This window comes from Sphaeramia orbicularis, chromosome 6, assembly GCF_902148855.1.
Source record: "Sphaeramia orbicularis chromosome 6, fSphaOr1.1, whole genome shotgun sequence".
NCBI classification, from domain to species: Eukaryota; Metazoa; Chordata; class Actinopteri; order Kurtiformes; family Apogonidae; genus Sphaeramia; species Sphaeramia orbicularis.
In genome coordinates, this window is record NC_043962.1 from 37,482,429 (window position 1) to 37,509,400 (window position 26,972).

General features: G+C 35.7%; 1 protein-coding gene across 1 annotated transcript in view; it reads right to left on the reverse strand.

The window, feature by feature from the left end:
* Positions 1 to 26,571, reverse strand: part of LOC115421474 (neuronal acetylcholine receptor subunit alpha-7) — a 78,563-nt gene extending 51,992 nt beyond the window's left edge. The window contains exons 1-3 of the mRNA XM_030137378.1: positions 26,465 to 26,571; positions 24,927 to 25,066; positions 14,491 to 14,535 (exon numbers count right to left, since the gene is read on the reverse strand). Of these exons, the coding sequence (XP_029993238.1) occupies positions 14,491 to 14,535; positions 24,927 to 25,066; positions 26,465 to 26,519 (240 nt within the window). The 5' untranslated portion in view covers positions 26,520 to 26,571. The remainder of the gene's footprint in view (positions 1 to 14,490; positions 14,536 to 24,926; positions 25,067 to 26,464) is intronic.
* Between the last annotated feature and the right edge of the window lie 401 nt (positions 26,572 to 26,972).

Here is a 26,972-nt window from a genome sequence, read left to right on the forward strand (position 1 = left end):
TCAGACAAAGACGATCTTGATTTGGAGGTAAATCTGACCTAGGTTTAGAGTTTCTCAAAATATGTTAATTTAATTTCATATGTTTTTGTCTGTCTTTGCTTTATTGCACAGATGTCAAACATGCGGCCTGGGGGCCAAATCTGGCCCGCCAAAGGGTCCAGTCCAGCCCTTGGGATGAATTTGTGAAATGGAAAAATTACACTAAGATATTAACAATCCTTTTAGTTCAGGTTCCACATTCAGACCAATTCAATCTCAAGTGGGTCATAATAACCTATAAATACTCACAACTCCAAATTTTTCTCTTTGTAAATGTTTTCATGTATTTACACTAAAACAAAGTATAATATTGCAAAAATATCTGAATAACCTGAACAAATATGAACAATCTGAAATGTCTTCAGAGAAGTCAGTGCAATTTTAATAATATTCTGCCTGTTCAAACTCAATGTTTTGTGTGTTTGTAGACCCACTGTAGTCTGTAAATTGTAATGAACATGTGTAAATGATAATCAGAGGCAGAATATTGTTAAAATTACACTTATTTTTTCAGTTTGTTCATGTTATTCACATCTTCTGAAAGGATAGTTTGTAGATGTAAACATTTTCATAATGTAATTGTACTTTTTTCACTCTGAAACATAGAGAAAAGTCTGGAGTTGACATTATTTATTTATTATTATAATTTTACTGGTTCGGCCCACTGCAGATCAAATTTAGCTGAATGTGGCCCCTGAAAAAAATAAAAAATGAGTTTGACACCCCTGCTTTACTGTTTGTTGCCCACATCTTATTCTCATGTTTTATGGAAGTTTTTGCTGCGCCCAACAGATTAACCCTTTATCAGGCAAGTAACTATATTTGGTCATTTCTGCACACATTATAAGACAGTGACAGTGACAGTTCCAGTGAGGACAGTGAGTCAACAATCTCAGGTCCAATGTGGTCTACAGGGTCTGTAAGGTCCACCTCTGCATGAACAGTGAGTGTACCTGCTTTGTTAGGTACCATGAAGTAATGGTACTAATAAAAGTCAATAAGCATTTCGAATTGTCAATCAAGCACAGTACTTAGCTCCAACAAAGCCCCTATTTATAAAATTAAATGCTCTAAAACTACACGATCTTGTCGACCTTAATACTCTTATTATAATGTATAAAGTCCATGACCAGATGCTCCCCTACAGTCTACAGGAGATGTCTGAGCCCAGGCAAAGTAATTATAATTTAAGGGGAACTGAAATCTACAAGAAAAAGAAGTGTAGAACAAACATAAAAAGCCAGTGTATCTGTCAGAGGAGTACATCTGTGGAATAATCTGGAGCAAAACTTAAAAATGTCTTCTTCAAATTGTGCATTTAAAAGGATGTATAAATCCACTATAACAACAAAATATAGAACATTATCTGAACAAGTGAATATCTAGTTATAACACAGAAGGACGAATAAATAAGACATTATTGTAATTAATTAGTTATCATGATAAGATATCACATTTATTGATCATTGTATTTGGAGTAAATATTTAAAGTGCATAAAAATATTATTGTCGATATCAAAAACGGTTGATAACGCAAATCTAATTGTGTGTGAGGTGACTAAAACAGTGCATATGAATGGTTTGTATGGATGTTTTGCGTTATTGTGAAAACATACAAAGGAAAATGTGTGTTAGCAAAGCAAAGGAAGCGGATCCAGTTTGATTATTAGTGTGAAAAAAGGGGGTGGGAGTCAATAAGTTATACTTCTTCTCACTCCTTTTTGAGCGCAGAAAAATTTTGTTTGACCACGTTGCATGGTTCTGTGTTATCTGATGATTCTATGTGCTCGAAATAAAACTACTACTACTACTACTGAGTAATGATGAACATCTATATAACACAAGGCATGCTACAGAAGGTAGATTTACTCTACCTAAAACGAAAACAAATAAAATGAAAAGTACTGTGATGTATAGAGTCATGGTGATATGGAATGCTCTGCTGGGACAAATCTTTCAAGAAAATAACAAATACAGATTTAAAGAATTACTGAAAGAGTATTTATTTGCAAAACAATGCTCGGTGTCTGCTCATGTTTAGTTGATTGACATATATCTGTGACATATATCTGACCATTTACAAAGTGTGCTAAAAACTACTTTTTGGGAGGTACTGTTAATTGAATTAGGTCCTGTATAACATATATGTTGTTTTTGTTTTGTAATTGTGATGAATGTTTTTTAGTTGTTGTTTGTGTTGTTTTGTTTTGATTTGTGTGTGGGTGTTTTTGGTAATTTGTGTATTGAAGAATAAAGACAATTGTGATGGGTGTGGACTCCATGGAAGAACAGCGATGGCCTAAGCCAAAGCTAATGGAGATCCCAATAAATCAAATGAAATGAAATGAAATGTTCAAAGGGATAATGTGGATGTTGACAGGTGTTTGGATCAGCACTTAAGCTGTTCTAATGTTCTAAAAGTGATGTTCTAATAATCTAAAATAAATGTTCCTCTCACCTTACACTTCTCTTCTTGTATTTTTATATTTACTTCTTGGATTATTTATTTATTTATTTATTTATTTATTTATTCATTCATTCATTCATTTATGCCACTTATGGGCAAGGAACCAAAAATGGTAACTTCATTGACCTTGAATTTCTACATGAAAAAGAAAAAAAAAAATCACAAAAGTAATAAAGTATTATGTTCTCCAATAACACATTGAGGTTGAAATTTTGAATTTCAGAGTATTTCTATGAGTGCCCTATAAAGGGTTAAAGAACATTTATGTCGACTGCTTTGCCTCTTTTGACAGCTTAGTATGAAGTGTGTTTACAGACTAGCACCTCATTAAAGAAATATTATTATATTTTAAGGTAAAAAAACAAAACAAAACAAACCTCAAATCCAGGTCATTACTAACAAGCAATCTGAAAATGAATGGATTTTAAAGACGAAAACATCCTAAATAGAGAAACAAACACAATTATACCCAAACATATGGACCTAAAGGGTGAACTAAACCACCAAAGAGCAACCAGCTGAAACCACCGACACCAAAGAAAGAAAAAAAAAAATCCACTAATCAAAAGCTCAGATCAGACACAGGTTTCATTTCCAATTCTCACATCTATTTTTAATGAGCAGGTGATGTTTGTGCTATTTTTTCTCATGACTAAAAAGGTTCAAAGACTCACAACTGGAAAAGACAAAAAAAAAAAAAAAAACCTGTGCACTTTAAAGCACAGAAATCCAACTGATGCAACGCGATGCTTTAGTTACGCAGTGATAAAAGAAAATGTTAAAGTCTACGCGTCTGTCATCAACCAGATTAAAATGTTTAAAATAGAAATGCTTTAGATAAAATGTCATTATTGCATGTTTTCATTTTTTAGTTGATTATGTTCTAACAGGATATTCCACCCTGACTGAGTTTCGTGGTTATTTTGGGGTTTCCGAGGGCACTTTAATCCCTCTCCTTATGAGCAAACATGACTCAATATCTAAAGTATATATTGTAAGGATTTTTTTTTTTTTTTTTTTTTCATTTTTTTTTATTAGAGCCACAACAGAAGCTCAACATGTAGGTTTTCTTCCTGGAGGTGGCACCAGAACAAATACCTTAATGAAAGGGATTATTGAGTGGATTTCTTTGGCTTTATTTGTGTGGTCTTGTCGTCCTGTGGGTCCAAAACACAATAACGCATTGACATTTCAAAAAAACAACATGTGTTTTATGAAATGCTGAGCTTTGGAAAATGTCATGTTTTGCAGAATGTCTTTTCCATTTTCTGAAATATTTTGAGTAATTTTTTAAATAAAATTTGCAGTGCAATGCCAGGCTATTCCTATATTTCTGTAAATATTGTCCATATAAATATTATCTGCAAAAAGTGCTTGAGGAATAATTGATTGTAATTGAAGAGAACCCTCCACAAAATAACTGACACTGTAAAAACAAGCTCGGCATGGGCCCCAAAGCGAGAAATCTGCTCCAAAATGTCAATATTGAGATGTTTTTACCTTCTGAACGAGTCAAAAGTTTTATAGTTTGCCAGAAGACAAATTTTCACAAGATCTGACATTCACAATCCCACACAGCTGCCTCTGTACAAATGTTCCCTATTCCTCGCAGACGTTCATCCCTTCCACCATAAAACACAATGACTCCAGTAACAGAAGAAGAGGACGAAGAAGAGGAAGAGGAAGAGAAGGAGGAGGTGGAATGCCAAATTAAATTAGGCTAAAAGACTAGTTGGTCCTGGGAGGGTGATGCAGTGGGGGGAACACCGAGTCCCCGGGGAGGAACCAACCTTTCCATCCAAGAAGAGCAGATTAGTCCGGATTAGTGCATCGCCACTTTGCAAACACACTTTCAAAGGACCTGATATGAAACCTAATTAAATTTGGACAGCTGCATGAAATAGGTTTAGGAAGCTCTGCTAATAAAATCCTACACATCAACATTCACACCAGAGTCAATCCTGCTCAACAAAAAGTGAACATCCTTTAGTTTTAGATGCTGTTACAGTGAACAAAGAAGAAGTAGGAGTTGATAAGAGGAGAGTATAAAGGTGCAGGAGGTGTCGATGCCTTCAGTGGAACAGCACATGAAGTATTTGTGGAAACAGAAGAAGAAGTTGGTGCTCTGTTTGCTGCTGCTGAATCAAATTTTTCTCCATCACTGCAAACTTATCTGGGTCAAACACCAGCACTGGAGTTCTGCGATTCCTCCACAGTCTCTGAGGAGATGAGCTGGAGGAAGGATGGGATGATGTGGCTGCCGACTTCTATTTATTATCAGTGTTTACTTGGCTTATTTCCCTCAGAGTCAGTTTAGACACCAATCCCAGTGGCCACGCTGGTACAAAAAGGCCCATCTGTAATTGGTGGAAGCAGCTTAGGTGTAATGTTCTGTGACGTCACTGCAGTGTGAAGGTCCAGGGGAGCAGTGTGACTGCAGAGGGAGTTATGGAAGCTGGTCCAGCGGAGATTATGGCCGACACTTAAGAGGCTTCAATAGAGAGGTGAAGTTTAACCAAATCTTCCATTTTCTGCTCCAGAAGTGAGTAAACTCCACTGAAAATCCCATTGACATTTTTAGTCAACATTGGAGCACCTTATTCAGAGATTGTGGTGAAGTTCTCTCCATCTTCAAAGTGTCTTTTAGAAAAAACTCTTCATGTAATCACATTTTTCATGACATTAATGAAAATCTTCAGTTCAGTTTATTTTGAATATGCAACAAAACAAAGAAAATAATCATACTTAAGTCCTTAGAAATAAAAAAAAAATTGCAAGAAAACAAAAAAAACTTTTATATATATATATATATATGTATATATGTATATATATATATATATATGAAATAAAATGACTTCATTCACATATTTGACAGTCTATCCTTTAGCTTCCAATCAGCATAATATGAAAAATCAATTACCTTGGATCTTTGGTAAATACCCCACTTACCATTTTCACATACACGCACATACCTACATGCATACACACCTATACTGACATACCAGAAAAATAAATAAATAAATATATAGACACATCCTCGAAGGCAACACAAAATGAACAATTAAATAAAATGACCAACAACAGCAATTAAACAAAACATAACAAAAATTAGGACCAAGGGTCCTGTAGTCCAACAGCCTTGACCTTTCAAGGTCACTCAAGGTCAAAGGTCATGGCACCAAATGAAAGCCCATATGTGACTTCCTATCTATTGCCAATAGTAATTATATCAATATCTTCAAGTGTTTTGAAGTTATAGCACATGTGCCCATTATAAACCAATTGGGATTTTTAAACACTGAAAAAGTCATAAAATATTCAAAAATCAATATTTCTTAATTCTTTGAACAAACTTGGTGGACCTTGCCCCATGGAACCTCTGCTATGAATTTCAATGGATTCTGGTTCACGGTTTTGGAGAAGAAGTTTCTAGAATGTGGACATACATGACCTTGGGTTTGACCTTTCAAGGTCACTCAAGGTCAAAGGTCATGGCACCAAATGAAAGCCCATATGTGACTTCCCATCTGTTGCCAATAGTAACTATATCAATATATCTTCAACTGTTTTTAAGTTATACTACGTGTCTCATAAACCATTGGTGATTTTTAAACATTCAAAAATTTGTAAAAAATTTAAAAAATCTATATTTCCCAATTCTTTGAAGACACTTGGTAGACCTTAGCCTAAAGGTGTTCCACAACAACTATCAAGTCATTCTGACTGACGGTTTCGGAGAAGAATATTCTTGAAAAATTGTATAAAAACAGATGAACGATGGACAGTCCGGTACCAACAGTCCATTGGACCTTTGGGCCGTTGGACTAAAAACCAACAGACAAAAAAAGAAAAACAAAAAACACAGTAACCATCTGGTAATACTCAAACACCTTCCATAGTTTTATATCATGTAAAAACCATCTCTTTCTTTTTAAATTGGCAGATGTTTGGGCATTCTTTGAACTCCACCTTCAATCTGTTCCATAATTTTACTCCAACTGAAACACAAAAACTTTTCCTTGTCATCCTCACTTTCAAAGTTTTGAAATTAAGTTGCCATCACAATTCAATAATTTTTGAACATTTATAATAATAATTTGTTTTTTGCTTAAATAATATCTAAGCTGTCTAAAATTCTTTGAGATCTTTAAATTTGAACAATCTTGATGGTAAGAATAACTGGTTTGTGTGATCTCTGTAATCGGCCCCATGAATGACCATGTTTTGAATACAATACAGAGATTTTGAAGAGATTTGTAACTAATCCCAAATAGAACCAACTGTACTGTTTTGAAGCTCTGTTCAGACCTGGCATTAACATGTATTTGGGCTGATCCGTTCACAACTTCACAGCTCTAAGCTCACAAGTTCACACACTGTGCTAAACAGCATCTCCAATGACAACGTGTTATCAGACTTTATATGTGCATAAATGCACATAATTTGCAAATGTGTTGAACATGACAGAAGAAACCACACAACTGCACACACTGGATCTGTTACTTAAGGTGCTGCTGGTGAACAAAACTGCCCAAAATGTTTGATGCAACTGAAAATTATCTCTGAGGGCTCAATAGTCATTTGGGGACAATACAAGCTTATGAGATCTGATTTAATATGACACTGTTGCCAAAACTGACCCATCAAGAGGTCCAATCTGACCTGTGGGATGAATTTGTGAAATGCAAAAATTACAATGAAGATATTAACAATCAGCGGCGTCAAAACCATTTTAGTTCAGGGGCCACACACAGAACAATTCAACCTCAAGTGGGTTGCACCAGTACAATTCTATCATAATAACCTATAAATAATAGAACAGAACAGAACAGAATAGAATGCCCTGTATTGTCATTACACTGAATGTACAACAAGATTGGAGAGCTTTTCCTTTTTCGGGTAACTATATATAAAATATAAGGTGTAAAATATGTCCAAGATAAAATCCTACAAGACAGTGCAGTTAGCTTTATATACAAATATGAAGATAAAAGGATAAAATTGAGAATATAAAAAATGTAAAAATGTATTGCACAGGACAACACCTGAGTAAAACTACATGACAGTGTTTACTTTTACAAACCATCCCTTCACAAAAAATATAAATAACTTGAACAAATATGAACGACCTGAAATGTCTTACTATATATGTCATAATGTTTCGATGTCATGCCTGTTGCTTTTGTTAATCCACTGAGCTCTGTAAGTCATAATGCACATGTGTAAATGAACACCCAAGGCATATTATTATTAAAAGAAATTCCAGGTTCAAGGTTATTCACATTTTTCAACAGTTTGTACATGTAAACATTTTCATATTGTCACTTTACTTTTTTCACTCTAAAAGTTTGGAGTTGACATTGTTTACAGGTTGTTATGTTTATTATTTAACTGGTCTGATCCACTTTAGATTATATTGGACTGTATGTGGCCCCTGAACTAATATGAGTTGACACCTCTGCCTTATGCAGAGGATGTAAATGAATAGACAGTTGGTCAATGTGGCTTAGAATTTGTGTATATGCAGGTAAAATAATGTTTTCATATGCAGCAGAAACCACTTGCAAATGAAGACTTGACTCTCAATGCACTGTGGTCAGTGTATCTTTTGGTAATTGGATTTTCTTTTCAGAAACAAAAGAAAAACTAGTGGTTAATTGATTTTCATTTTTAAATAGAAGAATTAAAATTGAATTTCAAGGCGTTTTTCTTTTTCAGTCTCAAAATAGATAAACCAAATTTAAAAAACAGATTGATTTTAATTTTCTCATTCTAATAACAAAAAAGAAAGCTACTACTTGACAGAAATGGAAAAACAGACCAAAAACACCTGTTTTTTTTCTTTTTCTGAGACCGGGTGTTGTCATTTTCAAGGAAAGAGCGCCAATGCCGTGGTCACAAAGATTCTCAAGATCGATGGGTTTGTACGAATCATCCAGTTCGTATGAAATCTGGACATCATTGACGTGCTCCCTTCACAAATGTCTGTGAACTCAAGATATCGTACGAAGTGGAAGATTCGTACAAACCCATCGTTTATAAGAATCTTTGTGACCTTGGCTTTAGTGCTCTTTCCTTGAAAATGACAACATCTGGTTTCAGAAAATGAAAAAACAGGCGTTTTTGTTTCGTTTTTCCATTTCTGTCAGGTAGTAGCTTTCTTTATTGGTTATTAGAAAGAGAAAAGGGAAATCAACCCGTTTTTAAATTTGGTTTATCTGTGTTGACACTGAAAAAGAAAAACACCTTGAAATTCAATTTTAATTCTTTTATTTTAAAACGAAAATCCAATTATCAAAAGATACACTGACCCACTGTGGGTACATTCATGCCTGTCCTTATCTATATCCACTTGTGCTCAGACCACATTCACAGGTGTTTAAGCTGCATTTGATGGAAAGGTTGGAGTGGTTTCCCCCAGCATCAGCACATTAAATCAATCAAATCAGATACATCAGCTTTGTGCACAATGTCTGAAAATGTTATGAATATTTATATTTGAGTGCCTCAAACATCTTAGGCAATGTGGTCTACTTAAAACACTCCAAGGGATAGACACACTCTACATTCTTTTCATTTCTTCTTTTAATTTCTAGCAGAGTAGACACGGGAGCTCCCTGGTCTTTTGCAAACATGAATTCCTGCTGACTGGATCACTGTAATTTGCTCTATTATGGGATGGACAAGGCCTCTGTCTATCGGCTGCAGATAGTCTTCTGTCCAGAACCAGAAGACGGGACCACATCACCCCCATTCTGGCTTTGCGTCACTTTTCGGATCCAGTTTAAGCTTTTATTGTATGTTTTTAAGTACCTGAATGGTTTGGTACCCCCTTACCTTTCAGAGCTTTTAACTGTGCATGTTCTGGCCAGAGAAACAAGATCCTAAATGTACCTAAAACCTGTCTGAAGACAAAAGGCGACAGAGCCTTTCCTGTGGCAGGTCCAAGGTTCTGGAACGCTCTGCCCCAACATATCACGTGTGCACAGTCCATTGAGCATTTGAAATCTCTTTTAAAGACGCACCTATTTGCACTGGCTTTTATTACAAGTGTGTTTCTTTTATTTGTTTTATCTTCTGGTTGTGTTTTAGATGCTTTTTATTCTATTATTGTGTATCCGTTTTTTATCCGTGTTATTATATTATCTTGTATTTATTCTTACTACCCTGGCCCCCGAAGTGGAGGCAAGGGGTATTGTTTTTGGTTCGGTTTGTTTGTTTCTTTGTTTGTTAACACTCTAGCAGCAAAACAATTGGTTGAATTCATACCAAAATTGGGCTTATAGATTGGAAGTGACCCAGAACAGATCTCATTACATTTTGGGGAAAGTAGGCCAAGGTTAAAATTTTTAATGAATTTTTAAAATCTTTTTTTTTTTTCCATATACTTAGAATGGGTAAAATTGCAAATGTCTGTAGCAGCAAAACTGTTGGGTGAATTCATACCATATTTTGTTTATAGATTGCCAGTGACCCAGAATAGATGCCATTACATTTTGGGAGAAGTAGGTCAGACTTCCAGTTTTTTATGAATTTCTTAAATCTTTTTTTTTACCCATTTATTTATAATGGGTGAAATTTCATATGTCTGTAGCAGCAAAACTGCTGGTTGAATTCATTACCAAATTGACTTTATAGACTGCCAGTGACCCAGAATGGATCTCATTACATTTTGGGAACAGTAGGTGAAAGTTCAAATTTTTTATGAATTTTTTAAATCTTCCCATTTACTTAAAGTGGGCAAAACGTGCGAAGGGTGGGGTTTGTTGTGCCTGGCCCCACTTGTTTCACTAATTTTAGCATATCTTTTATTTGTATCTGCAGATTTGTACAGCACTTTGCGTTGTTTTAAATGTACTATACAAATAAACTTGACCTTGAATGATGCATGTTTATTTTTTTTTAGACACAATCAGAGATGATCAATGGAAAAGTGTTCTAATGCCAGGTATGAACAGACCTACAGTACTTAGAAACATCCACTCAGGGTGAAATCCCAGAAGGTTCTCCTCAGATCTAGCATTAGAATGCATCTCGAGTGATCTAAACATAAGAGGACACAGTGAGGACGCTTTGATGCATTCAGATCTCATCGCTCAGAACACATTTGGAGGTCTGGGAGGCTCATGTCCACATTGACCTTGAACTCTGAACAGAAACACTGTACATCCTGAAGACAAGGACTGCCTGCTCCACTGACAGCCTCTCTAAATGAAACTCAATAACTGTCTTACTAAAGTGTCTGAATATTTCCACAAACATATGATGAGTGGTTTATTAGCCTTAGGCAGAGTTTTATTGTTATTCAGTTTGCAACACGTGTACTCAGAATGAAATGTCACTACAGCGGCTCAGCACAGAATTGAAAATTATACATTATAAAATCTAGATAAATAGACATAACAGTATATAAAAAATATACAGCAGGTAAAATACTATAAAGTGCAATAGTTAAAGTAATCTATGGAGTTAAAGTAACACAACAGAGTTTTTCTGCCTTGAAACTACATTTTCCAGGTCATTTTGGTGGTACAACAACTCATAATAGGTTCAGTTACACTTTGATCATCACTCCAGAGCGTCTATATTGCCTGCACTGGCACTATGTAACTTCTAGGTTTGGGTACAAACTACAAAAAGAACTACAAAATTTGACTGTTTTACAGCATATGTCACTGAAACGTCACATAACTGATGACGCAGTGACCGACAGTGACCGGAGTTTGACATCCTGACTTTTGAGCTTTTATGTTTGTTTTTATGGAATAAGGGAGACAAACTCCAGGGGTACATACACTTCCAAAGGATTTCATAGACCGTTGTGTCATGGTTTTCACTGACACATAGCTCACCGAACAGGACCACAACTCTGATCTTGCCATTGATGGCTTCAGGACCCCCTTCCAACTGGACTGCAATACTGAAGTAACGGGTAAAAACACAGGAAGGTGGGGTATGTCTGTATATTAATGAACGATACTGCAGCTCCGTTATTATCAGAGAACAAATCTGGACACCAGACATTGAACTGTTGTCGGTGTCATTTTTACCTGCCCCAGGAGTTCCCTCACTAGTTCGAGGGGAGCAAACCCCCCTGATTGTTTGAGAAATCAGAAATTAATCAGGCATGATATTCTACCACTAAATCTATTTTTTTCTGTTCAGGAATGTAATTAAATAGCTATAATTTAATATCTTAATCATGAATTAATAATGTACCTTATATGGGCGTGATGTTTTATAAGCATTTTTGGTCTCTACCTCTCCAATGCACGTGTTATTTGATGTTAGGGCTGCTCAATTATAGAAAAAAAAAAAAATCACGATTATTTTAGCAATAATTGAAATCACGATTATTAAAAACGATTATTTGTTAACCTTAAAGTTGTTTATTTTTTTTCTTGCAAAACAATGTAAAATATACTCTTTAAACATAAATAAAGCTTTTAACCACTAAAACAAAGTATGTTCACTTTTGTACGAAACAAAAAAATCTTTGAATGCAAATAAGTGTACTGTAAATTCAAGTATGTTTCCTTTTGTAAATAAATAGTGCACTGGAATTAAACTGCTATAGACTTGCCATAGAACTGTAGCAATTTAAAAAAAAAAAAAAAAAAAAAAAAAAAAAGCTCACGTAAAGTGCAAATTATAAATTCAAGTATGTTCAATGTAGTATGAAACATAGTAAATTCAGTGACGTGCCATGAGGTTTCAGTTAAAGCCTTCTGTATACATCAGCCATCTAGAATACGTACGTTAGGGCTATACGGGTTAGGTTAGGTTAATACGGGAGTTGCAGCGTAAAGAGAAACTGAAGATTGCAGTGCGGACGAAGTTGTTTTTATGTGTTTTAGTTTTTCATAAGATTATGATAAAGGTGGCGGTGGTTCAACTTTAGATGGTTAAAATGGTTTGTTGTGTTAGCGGTCGGTGCGGACACAACTACGAAACACTTTTTGCACGTGATGTGTTTTTGCTCTTCGTCTTCTTCATCAAACCCAAAGTGATTCCATACAATTGAATCTGACTTGCCTTTTTTGTTTACCAAGCACTTCTGCTGTGATTCTCCTGCCATTTGTCCAGACCGCTAGGTACAACTTTCCTCTTGGGGTGGACCTGCCGGCTAGCTGGCAGCAGTAGCTTAGAGGGGGGCGGGGCGGAGCAGCTCATGGTAGCTTGCGTGCGCGTGAATTAAAACAACTCAAAATTAATAATCATTTTTTCTCGATTACATAATTTTTGTAATCGTTGCGTCTAATAATCGAAATCATAATTGAATTTCGATTAATTGCACAGCCCTATTTGATGTTATTATTCTTTTGTCTTGACATGTATTTTGGTTTGGGGTTTTGTTTCTTTTATATGTATTAAACTATTAAGTGCTAAAACAAAAACAAAAAAAAACAGAAATTAATAATGTACCTTACTATTTTTTGCATTTTCTACATTAACCATTACAGCAGGGGTGTCAAACTCATTTTCTTCCGGGGGCCACATTCAGCCCAATTTAATCTGAAGTGGGCCGAACCAGTACAATAATAGCATGATAGCCAATAAATAATGACAACTCCAAACTGTTTTAGTGCAAAAAATAACATTCATTCATGCCAATATTTACATTTACAAACTATCCAAACAAAAAAGAAGTGAATAACCTGAAAAAATGAAATTTGTGAAGAAATATAAGTACAATTTTATCAATATTATGTCTCGACTTATCATTTATACATATGCATTACAGATCAGATTTACAAAGGCACAAAACATTTAGTAACAGGCAGAATATTGGTAAAATTGCATTTACTTTTCTTAAGACAATTCAGTTGGTTCATATTTGTTCAGGTTATTCACATTTTTTGTAAAAGTATAGTTTGGTAATGTAAACATTTTCATGTAATTTTACTTTTTTACACCAAAAAAACAAAGAGAAAATTTGGGGTTGTCATTATTTATAAGTTATCATGATAATATTTTACTGGTTCTGACCCACTTGAAATTTAATTGGACTGTATGTCTGTACGTGGAACCTGAATTAAAATGATTTTGACACCAATGATTGTTAATATCTTAAGTGTCATTTTTGCAGTTTTTCACAAATTCATCTGCTTCAGCTGTGGATGGATGGATGGATGGATGGATGGATGGATGGATGGATGGATGGATGGATGGATGGATGATGGATGGATGGATGGATGGATGGATGGATGGATGGATGGATGGATGGATGGATGGATGGATGGATGGATGGATGGATGGATGGATGGATGGATGGATAGATAGATAGATAGATAGATAGATAGATAGATAGATAGATAGATAGATAGATAGATAGATAGATAGATAGATAGATAGATAGATAGATAGATGCTGATTTACACTGATACCAATATTAGCAGATATCAGCTGATAACAGTGTCCATATCCATTCAACCCTCCTCAAAGTGTTGAAATTTAAGATGCACTGACTGAGTTTACAACATCAACATGCAGCGAGAAACAGGTAAGAAAACCCTATTGCCAGTATCCCCTGAGCGACGCAGTGAAAAACATTTGCATAGAAGCGTTTCAAAGCCAGTCTGTTCAACTTCAGTATCTACACTAGTAATACAGATGAGCTGGTTGATTTGCATAAAGAGCGGGAGTTGAGATCAGATTTTGCATGTGATTACTCTATACACCCTTTGGAACAGATGCCTGTACAGTCGGCCGCTTGGGACCTGATTTCTAAAGGCACATGTTAATGAAAAGTCTGAACAAGGCTGTAGATACATGTTAGTGCCAGGTGTGAACAGACTTGCACGTTCTGCAGGGATTAGAGCTAACATTTGGAAAGACTTCAGAAGACAGTGACATCAGACAGAATGTGGTGGTGTAACTGAGAAAGGTTTCAGAAGGGATTCACCAAGATCCACATTATTATTAATACTTGCAAGTGTCGTCATCCGTAACAGCAGAATCTATGGACCAAAATGAAAACTCACCAGCTGTAGCCAGATGTTAGTGGTTAGCACCTGGTTCTTCTCATCCTAAAAAACAAAAAAATAAATCAAATAAAACATTCAGACAAATTTTTTCCGTTTGCAGGCGAACTCAACTTCCTCTGCGCCAGTGCAGTTAAGAGTCTGTCCACACTCCACTGTTTCTTTCATCCCTCTAAATTAATCTTAAACATGGCACAAGGCCAGCAGAGAGGAGGGTGAATATGAATAACGTCAGTTTGATGAATGTCCGGTCTGTTAATACATTCTTAGGTAGCCGAGCGTACTGAGAGGATTAAAAGATGGGGGATGTAAGCGAGTGGCTGCCCTGCAGGAGGAGGGAGCGTCTTCGAAAGGTGAACACATAAAAGGTAAATATTACCCAGGTTTAATAAATGACTGACCTTCGGTAAGTTCAAGAATTATACCATATAAGTCTTCTTCCTCATTGCCACCGAGCTTCATTTTTTTGTCTAAGAACCATTAAAAACACTTAAGCCACCCCTCTGCCCTTGGTGACATTTTCTCTCATTAACAGGAAAAATACACTGTAGTTTATGCGGACTCATTCTCACTTCAGACCGGATTAAAATGCTACCGTAGCAAATTTTTACAAACCATGCACATGTATAACATCAGAACTAATTGTCTGTTTTTGCGTTTCCTCAATAGGCAGGAGGAGGTTGATGTGGACAGTGTAGGTGCCAAATCTAGGACTTTTCCACCTGAAAGACTGCAGTATTTTTTTTTTTTTTTTTTTTTAAACCATAAAGACCCAGCGCTACTTTTGTGCCACTTCCCAAATGATTTTTCCTCTATAAAAATTCCTGGGAAGGAATGCTTCTAGGACCAAAAAAGACTTCATTCGAGGTGCTCTTTGGAAAAAGGGATTCATAAAGTAGATACTAAACTGGAAGAAAAATTCCATGGCACCCTCTTTAAACATTAAAATGCCTTTCTTACCATGGCATGGTCATATCTAGACCTAAAAGACACTTCCATGCATTTTGTCTTCAAGCCTTCATCAGGAAGTCAAACAGAAACTGTAGGTTCCTATATAGTGGGACCTGACCAATAGGAACTTGCCAACTAGGCAGAAAGATATGGCTTTTTGACCTGCAGTGACACCATCTGCTGGCCGTTTTACATGTGGACACCCTCTGCAGGCCATTATCTTTCTGTCCAGTTGGCAAGTTCCTATTGGTCAGGTCCCACTATATAGGAACCTACAGTTTCTGTTTGACTTCCTCATGAAGGCTTGAAGCTGAAACGCGTAGAAGTGTTTTTTAGGTCTAGATATGGCCATGCCATGGTAATAAAGGCATTTTAATGTTTAAAGAGAGTGCCTTGGAGTTTTTCTTCCAGTTTGGTATCTGATTTTTCCTCTATATTTAACCTTTCTAAGATTTATCCCTATTTATTGTAATAGGATCTTCTTTATTTTGCATTTTTTCAGTAATAATCATGTATTTTCCTAAATTAAATTTTCTGATCATGTAGATGTCGATAAAAGCTCAGATTAAAGTTGAGGGTCATTATATCAAAAACAGAGAAAACTGAAGAAAAAGGGAATTGTTCAGCAATATTAATAACTGAATGTAAAACTAAGGCTACGTTCAGACTGCAGGCAAATGTGAGTCCAATTTTTTTGCCCATATGTGACCTGTATCCTATCTGTTAAAGACAGTTTGATCACCACAAATCTGATTTTTTTCAAATCCGACCAGGCCACTTTCATATGTGGTCCTAAATCCAATACATATTCAATATTTTGCAATGCAACTTCAGTCTCAACGGCCAGGTTGCATTTATTCGACCTTTATGTCATTGAAATGCTACAAACATCACAATTCTGCGTCCCAGGAGGAGGAGCGGTAGGAAAAACATGTTTACTTCCATAAACACAGTGCGTGCCTGTGTGGTCAGGTATTACGTCAGACCCTCTTTGCGCATGTGGGTCACTTCAGGGTCGCATTCAGTTCATACTCAAAACTGATACAAGTTGCATTTAATGTGTAATATGAACGAGCACACAAAAAAATTAAATTTCCCCCAAAAATCCGAATTGTGCATTAAGACCTGCTGTCTGAACGTAGCCTAAGTGTCTCCATCCACTGTCATTGATCCAACTCCATGGGTTTTATTGGTGAATCAATGTTGTAGAAGATGACTTTGTTTCCATGGTAATGCCGGAGCCTCTGAACATCCAAATAAATTAGTCATATTTGATGACCATGAAAAGATGACAAACTGTATTTTACACCAATTCCTTACATGTATTAATACGATTAGTGGATCAACAGGTATTAAACACTTACATCAGTAGATTATTTTGATGAACTGAATGGTGAATGTTTGGGTCTTTAATGGTTAATATTTGGTCAATAAAAGTGCTTTGCTTTAGCTTAAGAATAGACAGTGGTTTGGTCTAAATATACAGAATTTTCTCTTTGTGTACAGCACATTTTCATGCATTTATCATAACAAAGACACAATTATGGCAGATTTTAAAATTACAATCATTTTCAAGAAAATAGAGAAAATGTAATATAACTAATGAGATATTGTTAAAATAATATCCACTGTGGAACATGGAATAATCAGTAATGAACAGATCTGAACTGTGATTAACCTTTATAGGGTGAGTGACAATTTTTGGTAATTTCCGCACACATTATAAGACAGTGACAGCAACAGTTACAGTGAGTCAATAATCTCAAGTCCAATGTCATCTGCAGGGTCTGTAAGGTCCACCTCTGCATGAACAGTGAGTGTACCGGCTTTGTTAGGTACCATGAAGTAATGGTACTAATGTAAGGAATGATGTTCAAAGGGAGAATGTGGATGTGGACAGGTGTCTGGATCAGCACTTATGTTGGTCTAATGTTCTAAAATACATGTTCCTTTCATCTTACATGTGTTTTTTCTTGTATTTTTGATTAACTTCTTGGATTTATTCAAATATGGTAACTTCACTGATCTTGATTTTCTACATAACAATAAAAAATGTTGAGAAATTTCACAAAAGTAATAAAGTCTTATGTCCTCCAATAACACAGTAAGGTTGAAATTTTCAATTTCACAAATGACAGCAGGATATGGTAAAAAACTCTCACATGAAGTGTGTTGCCCTTTCTGTTTGGCATAGGTACTATGAATAAGCATTTAGGTGCAGCAAACAAGTGGTAGGAGACACCCTGAATACACTGTGTTTTTTCAACTTGACTTTTTCTGTATTAAACCAGGCACTAATATCTTTTCCTCACCTTTGCCAAGAGCTGTCAGTGCCAAAATCTAAAAATAACTTAATATCTAAGAGGCACAGCTGAAGAGTGGTTAAGGTGCAATAATATACCTAGACACTTTGATATGATGTGTAGTTTTGGATCAGAAACATGGACATTATACACATCTGTTGACTACAGAAGTATAGGCTAATAACATTTTACTCTGCTGAATCAGTTGTCTACATAGAACCATCGTGTTGACACAAGAAATGTGAATGAATCTTTTACAGACACTGAGAACAGTCTCTCACAGAGTCCCCTCCCTCTGCTGGTTTGCAGCGTTCACACTTCATGGAGCTGTGTAACCTTTGACTCTATTGATTTTACCGCTGTGCACAAGTCCATCTCCACCAAAAAATGGTTAAGTGTTGAGGAATATGACTGTCAGGCAGGGAGCGTTGACCTCAACCCCATGAACCTGCCTCATCTTACACCCACTTAAACACTCACTCTGCCTCCTGACATGGGGAAACGACATTCACATCTATCTACTGTCTACAACATACACACACCTACACACACACAGACATCATCATCATTCGACGACCACTGCTGCAGCACTTTTCATTCTGTCTGAGAGTTTCTTGTTTGATATATCCAGACAGACACTCTCAAAAGAAATATCCAGGCACTCAAACCCTGGTATGGACTCTGCTGGAGAGCAGGGCAGCATGACTCCTTTTATCTGACAACATGCACATGTATGCATACAAAAACACAGATGCTTTGACTCAGCTGGTGGCTGCGCACACTCCAAATGTACACGAATTCAGTGTGCAACTTCAAAACATCAGTACTGTGCTGCTACAGCCTCTTATCAAATATGTATTTTATGAATCGTGGCTTCCAATGTAACACACTCATACTCTGGAGGCCTGCCCTGAATGCTTATTTCGCTTTATCCAAATCACAAATAAATACTATTTTCTGGTGTTGTCAATCCACAACCAGTTCCCAGAAAAAAATTATGCCATTGTAAATCCCTGCAAAACATAGATATGTGTAATCTCAGTGTAATTTGTCATTGAAAGATTTGCTACTTTACTCAGAAAGCGGGAGGTGTTTGGAAGTGCATAATGAATAAACACACAATGCCAAAGTATGCATCATAACTCCCACAGCTTTTAGGTTTTGGTAAGAAACGTGCTTTGGTTGGGATTTGAAAGAGGTTGTAGTTTGGTTTAAATATTAATAAGTACTTTATGCATCTATGTATGTATGTATTTATTATTATTATTATTATTATTATTATTATTACCCCGCCCCCTGCAGGGGAGGCAAGGGGTATTGTTTTTCATTCAGTTTGATTCCTTGTTTGTTTGTTTGTTTGTTCGTTTGTTTGTTTGTTAACACTTCAGCAGCAAAATTATTGGTTGAATTCATACCAATTTATGAATTTTTTAAATCTTTTTTCCCCTCATTTACTTATAATGGGTGACATTTCAAATGTCTATAAAAAACATCTATTTTATTTGGAACAGTAGGTCAAAGTTCACATTTTTATGAATTTTCAAAATCTTCCCATTTACTTATAACGGCAAAAATATGTGTGAGGGGCTGGGTTTGTTGTGCCTGGTACCACTTATTATTATTATTATTATTATTATTATTATTATTATTATTATTATTAAGTGTCTAGCACATAAATCTAATCATAGAGGTCATTTCATTAGCAACATATGTAAGTATTTGGCAACTACTTAAGAGCATCATCTCTGAGAGACGTGACTGAAAGGAGACATTAGTGGTCATGACATTATGTTGTTGATGAAGAAATGTTGTTGGTAAATATATATTTTTGCTTCAGAAAGGTTGACTGTGCAAAAGACCTTTGTGTAGCATCCCCGGCTGATTGATGGTCTTACTCTCCAACTGATGGTTCATCGAAGTCTTTATTTATAACACTATGGCTCCTAAATTTTGCTCTGAACACACCATAAGAGCTAGGAAGAAAATAAAAAACAAAAATATTATTTTAACAATCTATCCCTTTGAGACTAAAATATTCCAGTAACATTTAATCACAATGGAAAACATTTTACTGTAAATTAGAGTTTAAATCTGGAAATGAATTAACTTTACTATTCAGAAAATATTATGAAATGACCTTTAACTACCTTTAACAATTAGTGACGATCTCCCATAGAGTACTATGATGTAATCAAGCATATCTAACCTGAAATATGCTGTTTGTTTAGCTGCTACTCTCTGACATTAGGTTTAACATATGCATTTGTCAGTCTCTGTATTTAGATCCATTCTGGATACATGTGAATTATGTACAGCAGTAAAAACTAAAGTTTCAGGGAAAAATCTGCTTCTTTAAATCAAAGTTGTCATATTTAATGTCACCCCCCTTTTGTACTTCACATGCCTTTAACTCTTGTGTTCAGACAGTATGAGATTTACTGCCATCATTTTTTTGATGTTTTATACCAGGTTTCATTCAACACATTTCAGATGTTTCTCATAGTTAGTGCTGTCTCTTGTTATGGGGTCAAGGGTCACACTAAATAATGACTTTAACCTTTAGAACTCATTCAGTTGACTTTTCTGTGTCTTTTAAGGCTGTACACGTATCAAACATATATTGTACTTTCATGTTGTATCTGAAGAAAAGAGACTGAGAAATAAGTATGTATGCTCAATTCAACTCTGCAAAAACAATAAAGCTAAAGGCAGACTAAGACATTTCCACAGGACTGTATATATGTATCTGTGGATTGTAGAATCATAAATAGTGATATTTTATTCTGGAACATAGATTTTTTAGAAATATTGCAACAAATATGTGAAATTTGCGACTGTACTTACTCAAATGCAGTCAAGTTTGACTTAGGTAAGGTTACTTCGCTGCAGGTCGGACTATAGTTGAAGATACCCCACAATGATCCTCATAAATCTTTCAGGTGCTTAAAAAAGTTTAAGAGTCAAACTAGAAGGATCGAGGTTTTCAGGTGAATCATAAATATTGAGAAAGAGTCTCAGTTTAACCCATAAAGACCCAGTGCTACTTTTGTGGCAGTTCCCAAATTATTTTTTTCACTCTATTTAACTTCTCTTGAGTGATTTATCATAATTTATTATAACATCATCCTTTCAATTTTGCATTTTAAGTGAAAATTGGGCATTTTTCTATATTTCATTGACTGAGCATGTAACTTAAATCATCATGCTGAGATAACATTTGAGCATTATTAATTCAAAAATGGAGAAAACTGAAGAAAAATGGACTTTTTCAGTAAAATATATCACTAACTGAACATAAACCCAGTGTGTCCATCCACTGTCATTGATCCAACGCCATGGGTTTTACTGGTGAATTAATGTTGTAGAAGATGACGGTGTTTCCACGTTCACTACAGAGCCTCTAGACATCCAAATGGGTCATTTCTGATGACCATGAAGATGACAAACTGCATTTACACCAATTATTTACATGTATTCATAGGATTAGTGGGTCAACAGGTACTAAACATTGTACATCAGTGGATGGTTTTGATCACCAGTGTATATTTGGGTCTTTATGGGTTAACCCTTTATTGGGCAAGTGACTATTTTAGTAATTTCCACAAAAAGACAGTGACACCAGCAGTTCCAGTGAGGACAGTGAGTCACCAATCTCAGGTCCAGTGTGGTCTACAGTGTCTGTAAGGTCCACCTCTGCATGAACAGTGAGTGTACCTGCTATGTTAGGTACCATGAAGTAATGGTACTAATGTAAGGAATGATGTTCAAAGGGATAATGTGGATATTGACAGGTGTCTGGATCAGCACTTATGTTGGTCTAATGTTCTAAAATACATGTTCTTTACACCTTACATGTGTTTTTCTCATATTTTTTATATTTATTTCTTGGATTTTTACCATTTTTTTGCCACTTCTGGGTAAGGAGCCAAATATGGTAACTTTTTTGACCTTGATTTTCTACATAACAACAAAAAATTTTAGAAAAATTCCACAAAAGTAATAGATTCTTGTTATGTCCTCCAATAACACACTAGGGTTGAAATTTTGACCTATAACCTATCAAGGGTTAACAGCCTGCTGGCTCATGTCTTTACATTTTTTGTGTCAGCATCGGTTATTTCAGCAAATACTAATCACAAAACATCATATTGTGATGGTGCAGCTGAGGTGGTGGAGGGTGATGAGGTTCTAGACAGGAGGTTGAAGAGTTGGACTTTAATAAAGGAGACAAGGTGATTTATTGAGGATAAAAGAATGATATTATGTTTGTTCAACTTGGATGGCACATTAATTAGCACTTTTAGAGGTATTTAGGCCCTTTACCAATAAGTACCAATAAAGAAATTATTCAATACAAGTAAAAGTTAGGCATGAATAATCCCATTTATGTTAAAGAACATGAGTATCAGCAGCAAAATGACAAATATACACATTTGTCTCAGACATCATTTGATGATTAATAGTGTCATCTGTGTTGTACAAAAGGTGGGGCGAGTTAGAACTCTCTATTTCTACTTTATATTCGGAGACACCAGAGAAATCTATGGGCTCATCACATCATTTATGAGGCATGGAAGAAAAATAAAGTCATTTTTGCTGCACTAGTTTGTTTTCAGTTTGTGGACTTCGTCACAGTGGAGTGTGGATAGAATCGCTGACTGAAATGAAACCATGTGAGAAGTTTAGAAAGAAAAAATACAATTTGTTGGAGCCATTAACAACACATAGACATCTGAAATGAGAGCGCAGATACACACTGAGCTTAGCGAGACATCAAAAAGGTTGGAATTCACTGATTTAATCTTTAACAATGTGTCACATTTGAAAAGATTGTTATAAAGCTGTCAGATAAATAGGAATAGATAGTGAAGTGAGATTTTTCTCCCTCTGAAATGTGGTGGAGGGGAATTTAAAGTAGTACAAGACGGACAGCACACTGTATGGACAACTGTAGTGGACACAGAATTCAGGTGTTTCATCACTAAAATAAGGCTGGACAAGGACATGATGATACCAAATGCTACATTATAATTTCATGCTGTGATAAACTATCATTACATTTAGGGATAATTGTATTTACATTGTTATCTATGTTTCCAAATGCTTCACTCAGTTGAAAATGTTGATTTTTCATATGACTCTAATGACAACCATAAAGCAAAAAAGAAAAAAAAAACATAATCAGTTTAAACTACAGGAAACGATCTGGATTCTTCAACTCTCGCTCAGGAAGAAAAATCAGCCTTTAAACTGAAAACATATAGGGATTTTTACATGTATCATATTTATTTCATTTTATTTTAAATTATTTTATTTTTGCTTTGTAATAGTAGTTTATATTCTTATATTTTTATGATCTTCTTTTCTGGCATTCAGTGTAGACAGCACAGTAAGATTTTCATTGTAAAAGGAAACCTGTTTCTTTACTCTACACATGATAATAAACGCTTTGAATCTTGAATTAAAAGCCCATGTGAACATTTTCATCAAATGAGAGAAAATGGAGAAAGTCTATAAGTGGTAGGTGTGATGTGTCCCAATATTTTTCTATATATATCAGTGTATCTCATATCTGTATTTAAGTTCCGGGCTAAAAGTTGAGTTCCATCTCTGTGACCTGGAACCATTTAATAAGTGTTTTCTCCTCCATCAGTGTCAGTCAGACCCTGTCGGAGCCTCGATACTCTCTGGTGGGTTTTATCAGCTTGTATCAGTTCAGCTGCTGCTGCACCTCATTGCACCTAAGTTTCATATATTATATATTTTTTAAAGATTATATTTTATGTTTCCAGATGAGCTGGTCTTCTTTCCAGTTGGCTGGTCTGGTCTAGATCTCCCAGGTGAAGTTAGTTTCATTCCACACTTACACCGAAATCCTGCTTTTTCAACATTGACAAAATCTGGAGTCACAGCGCTGGAAAATTATTTGTGGTATGTCTTGTAAAGATTCTTTCACAGGTTGACTGTGTTCTGTCACTCCACCAGAGAAACAACATTATCCCTTTAAACCCTGATGTGTCTGTGGTGAGCATTCTGAATGTATGATTAATTTTTAATATTCATAAAAATTCAAGCGTTTGCTCAATAAGAAAAATTTCAAAAAGTGCTGATAGAATAGACCTTGCACTCTCAATAGACATCTGGGCATGCTCAGTGCAGCCCTTGTCACCTGTGTAATGGGGCGGGGGGGGGGGGGGGGGGGGGGGGGGACAGAGCAGTGAGTGAGACCAACTTGCCATCGGCTTTTTTACACCGTTTTCTTGTCATTTTTTTGTTTTTACTGTTGTTTGCAGCTTTCGTGATTTTCATTTCTTTCTTTCTTTCTTTCTTTTTATTGAGATATTTTCATTTTTCCACAAAAAACAAAAACATTCCCTGACATAGGACCCTACAAATCAAAACACAAGTAAATAGAATGCAATAGAAATACCATACCAAATTGTCCATGTGTTTTTACTGAGTTTTGACTGTGTAACTGCTTTTTGGAGCTGAACTAGGTGTCAAAAAGCAGCTGGATTGATTCAGAAAAAAAGAGCCCAAAATCAAAACTACTGAGCCTAAATACTTATTCAGTCACGTATGTTCACCTGCTAGAAAAATACATTTTTGGGCTTCTTTTTTTTTTTTTTTTCTTTACACCATTTTCCTTGTCATTTTATGTTTTAACTGTTGTGTACAGCGTTATAGTGAGTTTCCGTTATTTTATTTTTTTTTTACTGTGTTTTTACTGACTTTTTACAATGTACCTGCTTTTTGGAGTTGAATCAGGGGCCAAAAAGCAGTTGGACTGCTTTAGAAAAAGGAGCCCAAAACAAAAACTACAGGGACAAAAATCAAATAGTACTTGTTATTCAGTGCGTTCCAGTTCACATTTCATGTTCAACATCCTAAATCTCTTATTGATGTACATTCTGAGAGCCTTATTTGGTAAAAACCTGTAAAACTTCAATTCGTCTGTTTGTCTTTTTCGGTTTTTCCACCCTGTTTTGACCCTAAAACACACAGTAAAGCAAAACCACTGAAGAGAAGGAACACAAACACATACTCAAAGCAGCTTTTATGACATTTCTACAGTTACAAAGTCACAACATCATTGAAATAAAGTCTCAAAGGTTAAAGGGTTAAGTGTCAAAAATACACAAAAGCACTGATCAGTGCATGGGTGTGTGCGTGTTTACTCACCACATCCATGATCTGCAAGAGGCTGAAGCTGAAGTGGACGGTCAGGCTGTGGGAGTCGTTGCTGACCGGTCGTTCCAGTGGGTTGTAATTCTTCATCAGCTCCTTGTAAAGACGACGCTGATATACACCCTGCAGAGACCCTGCAACAGTGTGAATTCAATTAAAGTATTGACACACAACGATAAAACACGGTGAAACTCAAACTTGAAATGTTTCCGATTGATGTAACCTCTGTGCTGGCAACACCTGAAAGCAGCTGCTTTTCAGCGCTCTCATTTCCAGAAATAAAAAATTAAAAAATGTTAGTCCAGTACAGAAGGTAATCATAAACACAGATATGCAACTAAAAGGACCTTGTCCCTTCATAAAACATAGAAACTGGTCATGAAAAGGAAACTAAAGCACATTTTGAAACAAACACCCAATCCAACAGGTTGAAGTTTAGTGTTAATAAGAGTGTAAAACAGTGTGTGACTCTAATCCACAATGTTAAATAATATGTATTTGCTTACTAATACACCACAGAATATCTGCCAAGTCCAAAAATTTAAAGTACAGTAATTCATGGTCTGTATAATTTCAATTAATCTAATCTCAAAAACAGACAGAATCAGACTTTAACCCATGAAGACCCAAACGTCCACCTAAAGCATCTACTGACCTAAAATGAGTAACAACTAGTGATCCACTTATTTGATGAATATGTGTAAATAATTTGTGTAAATACAGTTTGTCATCTTTTCATGGTCATCAGATATGACCCATTTGGACGTTCAGAGGCTTTGTAGTGAACGTGGAAACACCGTCATCTTCTACAACATTGATTCACCAGTAAAACCTATGTAGTTTAATAAATGACAGTGGATGGACACACTGGGTTTATTTTCAGTCAATGACATATTTGACTGAAAAAGTCACTTCTTCCATTCTCTCGGTTTCTGATTTAATAACCCTCAACATTAATCTGAGCTTTTATGAACATCTTCATGATCAGTAAATTAAATATACGAAAACACATGATTTACACCTTAAAAAATGCCAAATAAAGAGGGTAATATTGTAATAAATGGTGATAAATCACTTAAGAAGAGTTAAATATAGAGAAAAAAAGTATTTTGGCACTGCCACAAAAGTAGCACGGGGTCTTTATGGGTTAATTAATGATATTTTTTTACTTAGTATTTCAGAGAATTGTTGACTGTACTTTACATTATCAAAATAAAAAAGCAAAATAAATAAAGAGCATCTTTGTAAAGTTATGTACCTTAAAGTGTGATTTAAATTTTTCTGTCATGGCATCTTATGTTGTAAATACTTTGGACTTTCTTTCAGACTTCTATCCTTTAAATGAATAAATATGATACTCTTCTGTATCTATATAAGAAACTATGACATTAATGAGGACTGTTATTAATCTTACATAGTTTATTCTAACCTATCCATTGCTATGCTGAATGAATGAACAGAATGAGTCACTGAACTGATGACATGACAAATTGATGTGTCTGATGTGTGTGTGCGTGAGTGTGTGTTCTTACCGTGAAGGAGGCAGCAGAGCGTCAGGACGTGCAGGGTGAAGATCCGAGCGTCCATCCTCAGCAGCCGTGAGTCACAGAGACACAAAACTGAGCGGAGTTCCTCCTGAACCGGCGGAAAACACCCGGCAAAGAGAGAGAGAGAGAGAGACAGTGAGAGAGTGGTAGAGCGAGAGGGAGTGAGAGAGCGAGCGGGAGGAGAATGGATCAATAGGGGATTTGCTCTGAGAGGGAGAGAAAGATGCTCCTCCTCACAAAAACATCCAAAGAGAAAGAAGATTTGGCAACTGGAGACACAGAGGAGGAAAAAGAAAGAAAGGAAACAGTGTAGGTGTATGAACACTGCTTTGAAAAGACCTGATGATTTATTTGTTTATACTGAGTCAAGTCAAATACATATACCAGTGTATTTATATTAAATATGCCGACAGTCAGTTTTTCATACCTACTCAGAAATCCCCCAGAGAGCATGAAGTAAACATCTGCACAAGATCTGGAAAATATATCATGC